The sequence below is a fragment of the Ursus arctos genome, unplaced genomic scaffold, assembly GCF_023065955.2.
Source record: "Ursus arctos isolate Adak ecotype North America unplaced genomic scaffold, UrsArc2.0 scaffold_1, whole genome shotgun sequence".
Lineage (NCBI taxonomy): Eukaryota > Metazoa > Chordata > Mammalia > Carnivora > Ursidae > Ursus > Ursus arctos.
In genome coordinates this window covers 12,514,236-12,530,826 of record NW_026622763.1, presented here as the reverse complement: position 1 = coordinate 12,530,826, position 16,591 = coordinate 12,514,236, and the positions used below count along the sequence as shown (strand labels likewise).

The following is a 16,591-nucleotide window of genomic DNA, read 5'->3' as shown; positions in this document are numbered from 1 at the left end:
TTTTTCAACTTCACAATGGTGTGAAAGTGATACTCATTCAGCAGAGAGTGTACTTCAAGTTTTGAATAGGTTTTTATTTTTTTAAAGATTTTATTTATTTGACAGAGAGAGAGCACAAGCAGGGGGAGCGGCAGAGGGAGAGGGAGAAGCAGACTCCCTGCTGAACAGGAAGCCCGACACCGGACTCAATCCCAGGACCCTGGGATCATGACCTGAGCCAAAGGCAGACGCTGAACCGACTGAGCCACCCAGGCGCCCTTAAATTTTGAATTTGGATCTTTTCCCAGGCTAGCGACATGGGGGGGACGATGCTCTCTCGTGATGCTGGGCGGGGCCGCTCCCACTCAGCCAGGCATTCACAAGAGCAAATAACGGATATGCTGACAACTACTGTCCACAGACAGCCATGCTGTTCTCACTTTTAGTACAGGAGTCAGTAAGTTACAGGACAGAGTCAGCACCGTATTATAAGATAGGCTTTGCGTTAGATCATTTTGCACAACTGCAGGCTAATGTCGGTGTTCCGAGCATCTTCAAGGTAGGCAAGGCTGAGCCACAATGTGTGGTAGGTTAGGTGTATTAAGTGCTTTTTGATTTAAAATATTTTCAATTTCTGTTCTGTCTATTGAGATATAGCTCCATTGTAAGTCAAAGATCTGTATGCGTGCGTGCGTGTGTGTGTGTGTGTGTGTATACTGTCCAGCTTCGTCTCCGTGTCTCTCTCAGTCTCTCTCTGTCTCTGACTGCCTCTTTGTCTCTGCCTCTTTTTCTCTCCCCTGGAGCCCAGAAACCAGAGTCAGGATACTGATTCTAACAGCTGGGACTCAGCAACACCCCCGACACCTCCCCAGCTTCCCCCACCACCCTGGACTACCCAGGGGAGGCCGCAGTCTCTCTCCCCTCCCCGATGGCCTGCCTTGCCTGGTCAGGGCCCCCCAAAGGCACATTTTCCTGCACCAGCACCTGAAGACCAATAGGTGGGTCCCAGAGGACGGTTGAGTGCACGGCCCAGAGGTAATGGGTTTGGTCCCAACACAGCCTGCCCTGAAACTGCACTCTGGCCCAGGCTTCCAGAACAGTGCAGGTGGGGGCAAGGGCCTGCACCTAAGTCAAGTTTTGGGGAAGGATAATGTGGAACACACCCATACCTCTCTTCCCCTCCCCTATGTGTCCCGGACTTCTCAACATTTACCGAAAGCCTCTTAAGGCTGACACCTCACCAGGCACTCGGAATGCAGACATAAAAAGACAGAACCCCTGCCCTCAGGGAAACATGATTTGGTTACAGCCCTGGCTTTTACTCGGAGAGGATGGGGCAGCTCCCTAGGTAAGGAGAGCATCAGGGGACCTAACCTTATGGGTCACAGAAGGTTCCCAGAGAGAACTTTTAGCCTTGTCCTGAGTGTGAGTGGAAGGTGGCAGGAAATATGGATCCTAGGCAGACACCCACACGTGCAAAGGACCTGAGGTAGGAAGGGGGGTTGGTGAGCCTAGGAAGGCAAAGAAAGAAGACCCATGTGCTGGAGTGCAAGAATGAGAGGAGCGGAGGTGGGAGGCAGGCTGGGAGCAGCAGGGACTAGGCAGGCCTGGGTTGGGGAAGTGAAGGCGGTGCCCTTAGCTACGTGCAAGGCACTTTGTTGACTCCTCACACTAACCCCAAGTGGCTGCTGTGATTATCCCCATTCTGCAGATGAGGAAACGGGCTCAGAGGGATGCTGACTTGCTCAAGCTAACTCTGGCGAGGCTGGAGGAGCAGAGTCAGACTCTGGAGGGGGCCTGAGTCCCCTCCTCAGTCAGTGGGGGCCAGCTGTCAGCCTCTGAACTGATTTTCAACAGTGCCCTTTCCTGAGGCTTGTCTGAGAGGGACTCTAGTCCCGCGTTCTGCTTCCATCCCTCGGGACCCCAGTCTTGTGTAGATGGGATGGGTATGGCATTGTGGGTTCCACAAATTGGACTGGGGTTCTACTCCAAAATAGAAAGCATGTCACGGGCTTTGTCATCGTGGTGCCCTGACATGGGTAAAGGCCTTGCCATTGGGAGACCTGGAATCTGCCGGCCTCTCTCCAAATGTGTGACCTCAGGCAAAGCCATGCCTCTCAGGAAGTCATTCTCCTCTTTGGTGTTGTGGGAACACGCTCTGGTCTGTTTGTGTCTCCCCCATATTCCCATCTTGAGAACCTAACCCCCAAGGTGACTGTATTAGGAGGTGGAGCTTTTGGGAGGTGATTTGGCCACGAGAACAGGGCCCTCTTGAATGGGATTAGTGCCCGTATAAAAGAGACCCCAATGAGCTCCCTCCCCTGCCCTCCATTGAGTGAGGACACGGCAAGAAGCCAGCGGTCTGCAACCCAGAAGAACTTGACCACCCGAATCTTGGACTTCCAGCCTCGAGAACTGTGAGAAATGCATCTCTATTGTTTACAAGCCGCCTGCTCTGCGGCGTTTTGGTATCGCAGCCCAAATGGACAGGGACAGGACAAGGAGTCCTGTCGTGCCGTCCGGGGCTGCTGTGAGTCTTGAGTCTGCAAAGCAGCTCTTGGAAAGGGAGAGAACTCTATGTGAGTGACAGCAGAAATGGGTGCCATGTGTCCAGAGCCGGCCGCTGGGACCGCCCCATGGAGCTGGTATACTGACCCCATCTTACTGATGACGAAACTGAGGCTCAAAACAAAGAAGTAACTTGCACCAGGTCACCCAGCTGAAGGGGTGCTGCTGCTCCTGGAACCCAGGTCCATCCGACGTGGCCGCCCTCAGAACATGGCACCTGCACCACTGCGGGTCACCTGTTAGGCCGTGAGCTCTTGAGGAAGGAGCTCTGTCTTCTCTTTCCTTCCTTCCACACAGTATGGCTCATTCTTGGGCTCAGTGACAGTTCGCTGAATAATGGTGTGAGAAGGGGCCCTGTCGCCCCCCCTTGTAGGTCGGCTCCTGGGTGTCTCTGCTCCTCTGCTTCAGGTCTTCCAGGTCAAAGGGGCCTGGGGCATGCCTGGCATCCCAGGTCCATCAAGGCCACGGGTTGAGAAGGGGGACAAAGGGGCAGAGGCATGCTACGGAGCCATGGATAGTGGCTTCTGTCTGCTGGCCCCGTAATCCTTTTTCTCCTCCTTGTCCAGGCTTCGTTCTGAATCCCCTTTCCTTTCCAGGCCCCCCAGGACTCCAAGGCCCGCCTGGAATCAAGGGAAAGGCAGGTGAGTAGGGGCCGGGTGTGGGCAGAGGGGCAGGAGGCAGGGGCCTCAGCTCTTTTATGCCCCTATGCCTAAGAAACTTGGCCTTTTATTTCCTTTCTCTTGCTGTCTTTTTCTTCTTGTTCTGAAGAGTGAAATGTTGTCACTGTTAGTGGGGGGAGGGGACGGGGATGAGACAGAGAGAGGCCCCTCCCCTCGTGCTGGGCATTTTGTCCTCCTGCTGGGCTCTGGAACCTGGAACATCTGCTGACTGAGGAGCTGAGAGCATTGTGACTAGTTCTTTCCTTCATCGCAGGCCTCCAAGGACCCAACGGTGCTCCAGGGAAACAAGGAGCCCCTGGTAACGTGTGCTTTCTCGGCTTGGGCTCAGCGATGCCTTGGCCGAGGTGCTGAGCCAGTCGCCCCGGTACCTGCTCCCCACAGCCCCTCCCCCAGCCCTCTGCTCTGGAGTCTTACTCATTGAGACACCCAAGAGATGACCTCACATCCCCCAGACTTCCTCTTTTCCCTGAATGCCCCCTGCCCATTGCCTAGAAGCCCATCCCAGGAGGATGGTGGGAGCCCACCTCGTTGGTCATTCTCTGCCCAGGCACCCCAGGACAACAGGGAGAGAAGGGCAGCAAAGGCGATGGGGGTCTCGTTGGCCCGAAAGGGGAACCTGGAGCTAAGGGAGACAAAGGAGACCTGGGTCTCCCAGGTAAGGGCCCTGTGGGGGTGTCGGTGCTTGTTGGGGGAGGGACCTAAGGGCTGGACCCTGACCCTGTCCCACTGAGGACAAAGCAGACAAAGCTGGCTCTGGCTACCAGCCTCCCAGGAGCACACAGGAGGTCCCTTTTCTCCAGGTGAGCAGAGGCCAGGAACGTGAAAACTGAGAGCAGTGTGTGTGTGTGGTGAGGGGGGCGGTAAAATCTCATGCCAGGCATGACCTGTGACGAATGGGGACACAGGCCATGCTAGGAGCTCAGAGGAGGGGAAGGCAAAAGACAGCAGTGGGACCTGAGGTGGGCACAGGGGAGGAGGGGAGACTGGCTGGCAGGGAGGGAAAAGGGGTTGATTCCAGAAGCAGGTGCTACCTCAGAACTATTTGGGGGCTCTGGCCATGACTGAGTCCCATTGTGCCCCTTGTCTCTTGTCCTCTTGAGGCCCCCTTGGGTGGTTCTGGGGTGTAGTAGGGAGAATGAGGGCTGTGCAGCTAGTGGGCTTATTTTGTTTTTGTTTTTTAAGATTTATTTATTTTAGAGAGAGAAAGAGAGAGAGAGAGCACACGCGGCGGGGGAGGGGGAAGGAAGAGAGAGAATCTCAAACAGACTCCCTTCTGAGCATGGAGCCAGATGTGGGGCTCAATCCCACGATCCTGAGATTCTGCCCTGAGCCGAAACCAAGAGTCGGACGCTCAACCAGCTGAGCCACCCAGGCACCCAGCTAGTGGGCTTATATGCCGTCCCTGCTCTGCACCTGTTCACTTGCATCTCTAGGCACATTGCTTAGCCAGCTGAGATTCAGTGTCTTCATTTCAGAAAAGAATGGCAATTAAAATAATAATAATTAAATGACGCATATCTTGTAGGACAGTCACAAAGGCTAGAGATCATGTTTGCAAACTATGTGCCACATGGCTAAACACTAAACAAATGATAACCATTAGTATCAGTAGTATTAGTGATCCTTTAAGTTAGAAAGGGAAGGACTTCGGTTCTAGGGTCCTAATAAGGCTCAGGGACCTGCGGCAAATGACTCCACCTTTCTGACCCTCAATTTACTCACCTGTAAAAGGGGGATAATACGAGCAACCTCCAATAAGGATTAGTTACAACAGGAATAGAAGACATAAGATGCGTGGCTCTGTGCCTGCAAACACGAATATTTACATGATAAGAGCCTGGGGTGCTTGTCTTCAGGAAGAGGGCCTCACGGGGATGTGTCAGCCATGCTCAAACACTAGAAAGGCACTTGTGGAAGAGAAAACAGACTCGCTCTGGGTGCCCAGCAATAGAATGAGGAGCGATGATCAAGGGTTTCGGCAGAGCCAATTGTGCCGAGGTAAGGAAGAAAGAAGGCATTAGGACGTAGGGCTGCACAGAGTTGAACTGGGCACGCATGCGCGGGTCTCAGGAGCGGCTGCCGCGGGGGCGGGGCGGAGGAGGGGCTGCCAAATTCTCCTTGGCGGGACTGAGGGAAACCTTTGCACCAAGCAGATGGTTAGACAGTTGACCTCTGAGGGTGCTGCCAAAGGCGGCCTTCTGCAGTTCTCTCTGCAACAGAAAAGGGGGGCCCAGACTTTCTCAAAGTGGCCCTGCCAGCCCCAGAGGAGGGGATGACAGCCGGGACTTTGCCCGTGGAGTCTGCGCCCTCCTGTTTCCCATCCCACGCTCGCCCACTGCCACAGACACAGGGCGACTCTGCACCAGGGCATGGCGCCCACACTCCGAGTCCCACTCGGGCCTGGAAACGCTGTGGCCAAGCCTGCAAGGGGAACTGCAGTGGTTTCCACTTCTCATTTCCCCAAATTTCCTCTTCCAAGATCACAAGATCTCTTTCACCCACTGTTCCCCGATCCCCGGCCGGCAGAAGGGACTGCGAACCAAGAGGGCCTTGCTCTGGTAGTACTGAGGTTTGGTGCTCTTTGTAGCGGACGGGTAATGCCGCTGGTGAAGACCCAGGGACACATCTGTTTGCCTCACTTCGCCTTTAGCTGTGATGGGAAGGTTCGGACATCAGCCACAGCTGGAGTTCCTCTCTGGGTGCCAGACTATAGTCGTTTCACTAAGAATGCCTGGCTTCCCAGGGCTGTCCACTCTGATGGAGACATGGCAGTCACAGCCACACACAGCCACACACAGACTCCGGCCCAGACCATGCTCCAGAATCCTCGTATAGCCGAGCAATTCCTATAAAGTGATGGTACTGGCCAGCCCGGAGCAATCCGGCTCTGACAAATTCCTCTAGGGAAGTAATTCCTAGTCCCTTCTAACAAATGCCATTTGTCCTTTCTGCCAAAGCAGACACCCTGAATGACCAAGAACAACCTTCATTGGTGCTTGCCCCTGAGGCTATAAGAGATTTCGACTGTAACCAAGTTCTCTTGGTCTTTTGTTTCCCATCAAGGAATAATCATCCTTCAAGTATCTAAACCAGAAAGAATCTACTTCCTAAACCTTGCCCCTAACATCAACCCCAGCTTAGACCCAGAAAGCTTTGCATGACTGGTGATTCTTTCCCTCTGCTTCAGACCATTCTGTCTCCTTTCCTGATTCACTGGAGAAAAGGCTGGTATCCCTTTGAGTCCTCCCCTTCTCAATCAAAAAAATAATGGAATGGAGCCTTTTAACCAAATTCCACCACGCTAAGCCTGTCCCAGGTCAGAAGGGGCTGCTTGGGGTGGGGCTTCGACTAGCTCCCAGAACAGCAGGCAAGCCATCAGGTTGCTCCTGAGCAGACCCAGCCTGGCATGGCTAGCAGGGGTGTGTAGCCGGGTCCAAAACCAAACCCATGGATTGGGAAGGGGTTGCCAGGCCCTACTCTGCCACAAGACTCCCTTGATTGATATGCGCCGAGCAGTGGCAGAAAGTAGGAGGGACCAGTGGAGGACCGAGGAGAGGACAGGCTGGGATGAGCCTGGAATGCTGATGACAAGTGGAAAATTTGAAACCTTGGGCACAGGAGAGGCTGTGGCTGCAGCACGGGCAGGAATCCGAGCTGCTGCAATGTTCTTCTCCCCAGCCGCACCTTCTCAGCATCTGGATCGACTTTCTGGAATATTCAGATTTCGGTTTGGAAGGCTTGAAAGATAATTCCCCAAATGCAGACACAAAAATGAGCCAGGCAGGTGCTGGCTAAGCCTGGGCTGTGGTCCCTCCCAAGGGGATCAGTGTGCTGACCAGGGTCCGGAAAGCCTGGCTGCCTGGGTCTGCCCATCAGCCAGGACAGGGGACCCTGGCTATTTTTCACAAGTTCACGTCTTGTCTCTGGGGCAAGGTGGTGTGCTCCTTGAGGGCAGCTATTGTATCTTCCACTTCTGGGCACCAGGTAGGAGGAGTTCAAGGAGTTCGAGTTTGGAATTTGGGTAGGACACGTGTCAGTGGGACCTGGCAGCTGGGTTTGCCCTCCTTCTGTGCCTGACCATGACTCTTTCGTTTTTCAGGAAGCAAGGGGGACATGGGCATGAAAGGAGACACAGGGGTCATGGGACCTCCCGGAGTCCAGGGGAGTAAAGGTGACTCAGGGAAGCCAGGGCCCCCAGGTAAGAGGCTGTCCGTTGGCCTGTAGGTATCCCCTTACCCCCTGGCAGACTGAGCTATAAGGGAACAAAATCCCTAAAAGTCCTTCTTCATTTCAGGTGTGGCTGGAATTCCTGGAATGAAAGGAGATCAAGGTAAGAATGCTGGGAATCCAGATATCATTGGAGCTGCCCTGTCCCTGGGCAAAGTCAAGTCCAGAGCATGTCTTTTATTTCATTGTAGTGTTAATGCAGAGCACTTGGGGTCTCCTAAAACCCAGACATGCCTGAGAGGAATGGGCTTGATTGGCATTCTGTTAAGTTTCGAGGCACTCTGCCAACCAGGGGTGTGGAGTACACGTTCATGACCCAGGGTGACTGGCGGGTCCCTAAGCCCCAGATACTACAGAGTGATGGCCAAGATGAACAAATTGCTCAGGCTGTAACTTTTCTCCTGCTGATTAAGCTTGTTCATGGCTTCTAAAGGGAGATGATTAAAGCTGCCCAGGGAAGATATACGGTGGTAGGAAGTACACGTGCCACTGCTGAGAAGAGAGGTGTGTTGATGGGGGGGGGCAGCCAGGCTCTCTGGCAACCATACCCAACCTTGCAGTTGTCACTTGCAGGACAACCTGGAGCGAAGGGTCTTCCCGGCTCTCCTGGCGCGGCAGGATCCCCAGGTGCCAAGGGTGAGCCTGGCAGCACTGGTTCCCCTGGACTAGCAGGTGAGGTCCCCGGTGCTGCGCTGGGCATGGGGAGTGATGTCTGAAGATCCACAGAGCCCAGCCCTCATGCCATCTGGGCATCTGTTGTACAGGACCACCAGGGATACCCGGGAGCCCCGGAGCCGACGGCGTGAAAGGAAGCAAGGGGGACCCAGGTAACAGAGGGTGTGGGTAGGGAGTGGGCGGGGTGCTGGGTGTCAGGGATATACAGGGAGAAGGACTGCCTCCCAGTGGGCCCGCCAGAAGGAGGCAGAGGGTCTCCTGTGCTCTGGTCCCCGAGGCACCCTGATTAAGGAGGACACTTTCCTCTGCCAGGCCTGCTGGCTCTTCAAGTTCAAAGCCCTACGGCTGTCCTCTCTCTGCCCAGGGTCCCTGAAAGGCCCCAATGCTACGACCAAAACTCCACCATTAAAGGGAAGAGAAGGGCAGTTGGCTCACATTTTCTCCTGGCCTGCCTCCCAGACGTGTACATAGTTTCTAGTCTCTCCAGCTAACCTGCAATGGGGCCCCAAGGGTCAGGGCTCTGGATTTGGGCAAGGGGGTCAAGAAACCCCCTCTTGCACATTCTCGCAAAGGGGCTCAGGCTGGGAGGACCCACAGTAACCAAACTCACTGTGCCTACTGTATAAACCTTCCTGTCAACTTGGTCTACATTATAAACCATTGTGCCAACTTAGTCTAGGTTATAAACCAGCAAACCAATGTGGTCTACTTTATAAACCTCTACGCCAATTTTGTCTAGTCACTAAGTAAGTCTGAGCAGTGGTCTAGAAAGTCTGGGTCACTGCGTTGGGTGCTGGGCACCATGATGCATAAGACCTGCTTCCTGCCCTCACGCATACAGATGAGTGCAGGAGACAGGTATACAGACGGTTGCCAGACTGTGCCAGGCACACTCTGTCATGGGCTGTTGCATGGAGAACGGCCGAATGTCCTTTAGAAATCCAAGTGCAGCCCAGAGGTGTTGTAACAGTGCAAGGTCGGGGGAGTGGGCTGTGCAGCTGCCTAGGATGGTGTGAACAGTCTGCCGCAGCCCCTCGTCTGCCAGAGCAGAAGGTCATGAGGTGTTAGACAGCCTGATGGCCTCATGCAGAGCTGTGTACAGACCCACACCAGGGGCAAGTCCTCTCAGGCCTCATTGATCAAGCAGTTGACTGATGGATGGATTGGTTCCTTAAACCAATGTGACTTAACTCAGCTAAATGCTTCAGTCTCACAGTGTGCCCTGTCTGGTAGGGGTGGCAAAAGGCAGAGCAGCACAGAAGTGACTCAGCTTGAGCTGTGTCTGGTGAAATGAGTGGAGCCTGGCCATGGGGAGGAGGGGGAGGGAAATCCAGAGAGAGGAAACAGAGCAGGCGAAGTCATGGAGGAATGAGGGATGTCTCTGTAGGCTGCTGTCCCTGGTGTCCAGGGTTGGGATGTGAGAGAGGGTCAGGAGCTCTGGCTGGAGGGATGGGTGGGGGCCACGTCCTGGCTGGCCCTGAACTCTGGGCCTTCAGCCGTTGGGGTTTTCCTGAAGATTATTGGGAACTATGGCACAGGAACTGTAGTACCCACTGTCCTTCCAGCCCATCCAGTCTCGGAGCGGATTTCTTTTTCATGGACTGTGTGTCAGTGCAGGCCGGGGATCTGCTACCTGATGCCATGTAGATGCCCCCTGAAGGCACCCAGCATGGTTTCACCTTCTGGGTGTGGTGGTCAGATGTCCCTCACTTGTTGGCTGCCTCCTGATCTTAAATATTTTCACCTTCCTTGGTCCCAGATCTTAGGGGGTCTGACTTTAAGGCCCAAGGCTGCCCTACCCCTAAGTTTTCTGCTTGACTTCATAGTGATGACAGCTTTCATCCCTCAGTTATAAACAATGAGTCTCTCTCCCCACCCTTCCCCACCCTCCCCCCATTGCCAGACTAATGGTTCTTAACTAAGCAAGGATATCAGGGTAAACATGATTTTATCCACAGGGAACACTGTGCCTACTCCCCAGGCCCCCAGCCTGTGTCTCCCACTGTCTGAGGGTAGGGGATTTTGCCCTGTACTCCATGCCTAGAGCCTCTCCTGATAATGAGCATTTCCATGACAACCCAGTGGGCTAAGCACTCTCGTTAGTGCTATTTCACAGTGACTTGCCCACACTTCAGGAGCCAGGAGGAGGCACAGCCAGGGCTGGAATACTAGCCTGGCAGGCCCAAAGCCTGGGGTCTTATCCATTACAATCTGTCATGCTGTCTCCCTCCCCAGGCAGCCTGAAAGTACCCCCTACCCCCATCAGGCATTCTGACGAACGACACCTTCTCTCTCCATCCCAAGTCAGGAAGGATTTGAGCTGAGGCTGCAGCAGGTCCTTCCATTCCAGGAAGGAAACATGATGTTCTCAGGCCCAGTTATGGCTCTTCATTATTTACCCCAAAACCCACCTCCCTTATAGCACAGGGACCTTTGGCCCACAGCCCAGGGATCGTTTTAACCCCATTATCAAGTTCCCATATATTTGTTGGGCACCTTTTGGGGGAATCTCCCTCAATCAGGCCTAGTAGTGAATACCAACCAGGTAAATTCTAATGGTTATGCCTTAATTCCGGCTACCCAAGTAAACATGGTGATTACATTTTGAATTTGGAGCATGTGATGATTACAACTTCTGTAAAATTGCATAGGTTTCCCACACAAATCCAAATGCTTGTCTCGATCTCGTAGCTAATGGTCCCCTCACAAGAGGGAATTCCCACAGGTCCATAATCTGGCTGCGCACAGGCAGGTCTAGATATCATCCCGAAGTCAGAGGTTTATGAACTCTTGGAGAGGCTAGATTTCTCAAGTGGGAAAAGGAAGGATGGGTGGTGATCATGGAAGATAATGCATACTTTTCCATGTCAGGACATTGGTATTCCCCAAACTAGAGGTAGCATGGTGTTTATCCAGATTTGATTGTATTAAGCCAGTTTTTCAAACCAATGTATTTCCTATTTTGTAAATAAAATCGTTAATCTCTCAAGAGATTATCTAGCCTCCCTGGATGAAAACAGAGAAATTATAGTGCCTTGGCTTGACCTAGGTTAACAGCCAGATCCCATTATCATGCATTAATTATTAAAAAAAAAAGAAGTCTGTTTATGATTAACAATGCCTCTGGGTCAGGCGCTGAGTTTGGGATTTACTTCTATGATCTTAGCTCATCTGTCTGCACCCCTGAGTTTCATCACCACTACCTCACAGCTGAGGCAGCAAACACTCCCCGAAGGTGAACCCTGTCCTCGGGGTCTCACAGTTAATATACTCTGAATCTTAATCCCAAAGTCAGATCCCAAAGTTTGCTTCTCCAGATTGTGTTGTATAGAATAACATAGAGAAGTTATTCTAGAGAAGTCAGAATCGCCTGCACTTCCCATTCCACAGCAGACAGGTTAATCCTGGCTTAGTCACCAAATCCTTCTGTTGTGGACGGTCACTTACCATACCCCAGCCCGTTCAGGTGGAACGTCTCCCTGTGCTGACACCTCCTGAGAGAAAGCAGCCGTCTCAGATTAAAGATGGTGACAAGGAAAATTTTTTCGTTCTGTTGGGAAGACAAACTGCGACGTATTACGTAGGGCACTATCACTCAGCAGAACTTTCTCCAGGGGTCATTTCCTTCACCCTTCACAAAACAGCATTTTATCAACCCCCCAAAACTTAGTTTTTTTCTTTTACTTTTTTTTTTTAAAGATTTTATTTTATTTATTTGACAGAGACAGCCAGCGAGAGAGGGAACACAAGCAGGGGGAGTGGGAGAGGAAGAAGCAGGCTCATAGCAGAGGAGCCTGATGTGGGGCTCGATCCCAGAACGCAGGGATCACGCCCTGAGCCCAAGGCAGACGCTTAACGACTGTGCCACCCAGGCGCCCCAAAACTTAGTTTTTTTCTAACCTTTGATTTTTCAAAGGATTACAAAAGTACTTGATTTGGGGGGGGGGGAGACTGCAAGAAACAAGAAACCCCACAAAAATTAATTTTAGCTCTAAATCCCTTAGCTATTTCAAAGCTTATTGGGCAATGAGGAAGGGCTCACTTCCTCCTGTGGTCTTGGCATTTCTCTTTCTACCATCCCACCTCAGGAAGTGACGTTAGAAGAAGCCAAAACATTTAAGCTCCGAAGCACCGATCTGATCAGAAGGTCTGCATCTCGGCAGCCTTCCTGTCTAAAATACGACAAGAATCTGCATTTTCTATGTCCTTTTATTTTCCTCTTGAGGCAAAGCCAAAATGCAAATAACCTGAAATCCATTTTCTCATCTGTATTTGAAGACATTTTACTTTGAAGGTAAGCAACAGTGAGTAATTCATAATAGCAATCAAGCCCTATATTGTGAATATAATTTCTCAGTTCATTCCAGTCCCCATATCAAAGTACTGAGTTCGTCCCAGAATTTATGAAGTTCTACCAACTTACATTTCGAAGTTGCCATTTATAAAACCTGTCCTGATTTTCCTCTAAATGTCTCAGAGATATCTGCAAAAGTTTACACCCGTCCCAGTTTTGGTCCCCAACCCGCCATCTTACTTCTTGCCACATAGCGGTCTGTCAGTTATTAAACGCATCCTTACTTTGTCAGGCTGCACTTAGCCTGTATGTCAAGATGCTACTTAAGGAGTTTCCTAACATACTGGAAATTTCTACGTTCAATCAGAGCCAGAAGACCTGCTCCCCAACTTGCCCCGGGCCTGAGTTTCCTCCTCTGTGGAATGTGAGGAATAGTCTAGAATAATATCCAGGTCCCTACTAGCTTGACAGCACTCTGGGTTTGAAACTGGCAATTTCCCCTCAGAGCAGGAACATTCTAAGATTTTAGGCAAAACACCAGCTGAACACTAAACAATAAGGAGACATGTGATTTCTAACGAAACAGTTTCCTCGGCAGAAAATAATTTCTCTAAATAAATACCTTGCAAATAAATATTTTGGGTCCCTTCAGCTTGATATGTGTGCGATACCCAAAAAAACCCAGTTAGCTGTGGTTTAGAGGAGAAACCAGCGTTTGTTTGCCTCAGAGACAGGAAGCTGCTGGAAGAAGGTGAGCTGGGAGCTGGTCCTTAAAGCGTCAGTGAGGTTTGCTTAGGGCAGGGCTACTCAAAACGTGGTCTGCGGACCAGCAGCATCAACATCACCTGGGAACCTGTCAGAAATGCAGCATCTCAGATCCACTGACTCGGAAACTGGGGTGGAGACTGACAAGCCGCTAGCCCGGTGCAGGAGATTCTGATGCACCCCTAGTTCCACTATTCATTTAGGGGAGAGGGTTGGCCCAAGGGGGGCTGGGAGTGTCTTTGGAACCAGGTGGAAACTGCCCGAATGGAAACTCCAGGAGGGTGTGAGCTGCCATGCTAATGGGACATAGGGAGCTACAGCACTCTGTGGGAGGCCAAACCTGGATTACAACCCAACTTCATCACTCCGCCCCTGTGTGACTTTGTATAAATCACATAGCATCTGTGACTGTGGACTTCCTTCTCTTCTGTATAAAGGGAAATGGCACTACCTTGCAGGGCAGCTGAAAGGTGGAATGAGGGTGTGTATAAAGCCCCTAGCAGCGTGCCTGGCTCAGCTGATTCCCCGGGAGGGAGGGGCTGGGAAGGAGGCTGTGAAAAAGAGTTGGGGGTGAAGATCAGACCATGGGGACCATGCACGTAGTGAATAGGGGAGTCCCTATGATTCCTGTCTGAACAGGCTGTGCCTGTCATTTGGTGCTTTGGGGACAGCTGGAGATGGGCACTGCTTTGGGAGGGGACAATAAAGGGAGGTCACAGGGTTTGGGGCCCCTGAACCTGGTTTCCAGGGACAGACTCTTAAGGTAGAGATTTCTGCAATATGGTGCTCTCTAGGCAGCAGACAGAGGGCCAAGGGTCAAGGAATGGACCGTTTCTCTATTTACTAACAGCCAAAGACAGATTTCTGAGTGTGGTTGCTGCTCTCCGGTCTTGATACATGCAATTCAGAGGACGATCAGCAGAGGAAACCTGTGCTGTCTCTGCTGGGCCACCTCAGGTCACCAGCAAACAATTAGGGGGCTTGTTGGGCATCGAGCCTGGAGCTCGTGTGGGCCAGGGTCCGAGGTGCTCCGCCTGGAGGGGAGACAGACACACGCACATGGGGGCCGTGGGGTCTCTGTGGCAGCATTTACTGAGCACGGGCCAGACACGAGGCTCGGTGCATGACGCAGAAGACATTTCAGTCCCACGACCACTCCCGAGGCGGCCAGGAGACTCAGAGCAGGAAAGTGAGGCCCCCGGAGGGCAGCACCTTGCTCAAGGTCACAGAGGCAGATGCCAGCCCAGGCCCGCTGACTCCGGCCACTTTGCTGGAGGACGCCACCCACAGGCGAGGCCAGAGAAGGCTTCGCAGTCAAGTGACCTGGGACATCTTAGCAGGTCTTCCAGGCTTGATCTGAGTTCTCCAGGGGACAGAAGGGGTGAGGCATTCTAAAAGAGGGACCGGAGCAGGTGCAAACGGCCCGCGGTGGGCTGGGGTTTGCCTGCCAGGGTCTGACCTCTGAGGTGCCTTCCGTTCTTGGAAGCAGCACACTGAGGCTCAGTTCTGTCCCATGCCTCACATGAGGGGCTGAACTAGTTGCCCTCTCAGATCCTTTCAGGGCGTCCTGCTTTTCTGGTGACCAGGTCTGCAGTAGCAGCTCTGAGCTCCTGGGGCTTCTGGCCTAGCCACACGAATCCTGAGCCAACAGATGCTATGGAGCCTCTGCTGTGGGTGAGGGCCGCCCGACACTCCTGGGGGCCAAGGGGTCCCCTCCACAGTCTTCTGGAAATAAAGATGACTTTATTTTCAATATCTCACTTCTTTTCCAATAAAATGCAGGCAGGAAGGAATGGGATTCGATTTATATACTGAGTCAGGCTATCATTGGACAAAGAAGGCCAGCCAGTAAATCCAGAGTCCGTCTGTCTGTCTAACTCCGACTTTCATCTGCTACCTTTCTACTTCGCCCCAACACATGTCCCCATTTATCTGCGGTCTGTCTCCTTTTATGCTCTGCTAAGGAGGCTTTAAACAATCGTGGAGAACCAATGTATCTTTCCGTCTGCATTAATCAGACAAAAGGTAGAGGTTGTCTAAGATGAAAAGTGTCTAATATCTAAGTTTTATTATCTTCCCCCCCCCCTTCTTGTATTTCGATCTTAGGACTTCAAGGACAGAAAGGAACAAAAGGAGAATCGGGAGTTCCAGGTAAAGGGCCGGCTTCATTTTAATTTCTCAGAATGATGTCTGGAAAGGCTCGTGCTCGGAGGGCAGATCTTGTTGACTTGGAACGTGCGGCAGTAACCTTCCCCCAACGCGGTCGGGGCCCACGCCTGTGTGAGGCTAAGACTCCAGGCCTCTGTCCCTCAAGCCTCAGAGTCATCCCTGAAAGCCTGGAGAGGGACAGAACTCAGAGACCTGAGGCAGTAGAGGGAGGGGCCGAACTGAGGGTGGAGAAGGGGGAAGAAGGGGCTGGAGAGCCAGCGGTCAGCTGGTGGCTTCAGGCCGTGCAGCTTCCGTGGAGCTGGGCAGCCTTCCCCTCCAGGTCCCAGGTCCCAGGCTGCAAGGCCTCGATCTGCCTCCCCATGCCTGCATTGGTCCATCTCCGTCCTCCATCCCCTGAAACTCCTCCCGTCCGCCTCCTGCTGCTTGCCGCTGGCCTGTTATGATCACTTCAGTTTTCCAAGCGCCTGCCTGTTGTCCATCTCCGAGGGCAGTGTTTCCCACAGAGCACTTCTAGTCTCCACAGCCCTGCCCTGATGTGTGCCAGCGTGAAACTTCTCAGACACATTTCTTGAACTGTCTTTCTTCCTCTTGAGTCGGATATTCGGTTCCTATTTGAACTTCCTAAAGGAGATCTCGAGGCCTAGAAACATTCTAGCAAGTTCTCCCACAAAAGGCCAGAACTTCCACACAATTACATGGTCTGATGAGGACCAACAATCTCCGGAATCCTGTGAGCTGTTTTTACCTGTGTGTTGTCAACCAGCATTCATGTGAGAGTCAGTGGGGAGATCAGAGCAGTACCCAGCACCCCCGACCTCACCACCTTGCACGGGTGGACCAAGGGCACAGGCTGAATGTCCAAGCAGCCCACTCATGGGGGTGGGGAACGTGCTGGTCAAGGACAAGCCAGTCATTAAAGACCAAGGCCCTTGGTCCCCCTTGGAAAGCAGAGCAGAACATCTGATGAAAGCGGTCTCTCTCCTCTCCAGGCCCTGCGGGCATGAAGGGAGAAAAGGGGACACAGGGCCTGGTAGGCCTCTCGGGTGCGCCTGGACTGAAAGGCCAAAAGGGAGAGCCAGGAGTGAAAGGTAAGGCCTCAGGCTGTGATTTGTTGGTTCTAAGAAGTGGCCCTGTGGTAAGGGGTTTGGGAGTTTGCGGAACCAGAGGGGTTGAGGTTTATTGGCTCCCCGGACAAGTTCTGTGCTGGGATTGCCCTCAGCCCCGAGCACACGGA

At 52.5% G+C, this 16,591-nt stretch overlaps 1 protein-coding gene across 1 annotated transcript in view; it reads left to right on the top strand.

The window, feature by feature from the left end:
- Window positions 1-16,591, top strand: part of MARCO (macrophage receptor with collagenous structure) — a 36,954-nt gene that overhangs the window by 17,324 nt on the left and 3,039 nt on the right. Inside the window, exons 5-13 of the mRNA XM_026510128.4 lie at window positions 3,144-3,188; window positions 3,481-3,525; window positions 3,775-3,882; window positions 7,327-7,425; window positions 7,522-7,557; window positions 8,028-8,126; window positions 8,219-8,281; window positions 15,295-15,339; window positions 16,347-16,445. Coding sequence (XP_026365913.1) covers window positions 3,144-3,188; window positions 3,481-3,525; window positions 3,775-3,882; window positions 7,327-7,425; window positions 7,522-7,557; window positions 8,028-8,126; window positions 8,219-8,281; window positions 15,295-15,339; window positions 16,347-16,445 — 639 coding nt within the window. The remainder of the gene's footprint in view (window positions 1-3,143; window positions 3,189-3,480; window positions 3,526-3,774; window positions 3,883-7,326; window positions 7,426-7,521; window positions 7,558-8,027; window positions 8,127-8,218; window positions 8,282-15,294; window positions 15,340-16,346; window positions 16,446-16,591) is intronic.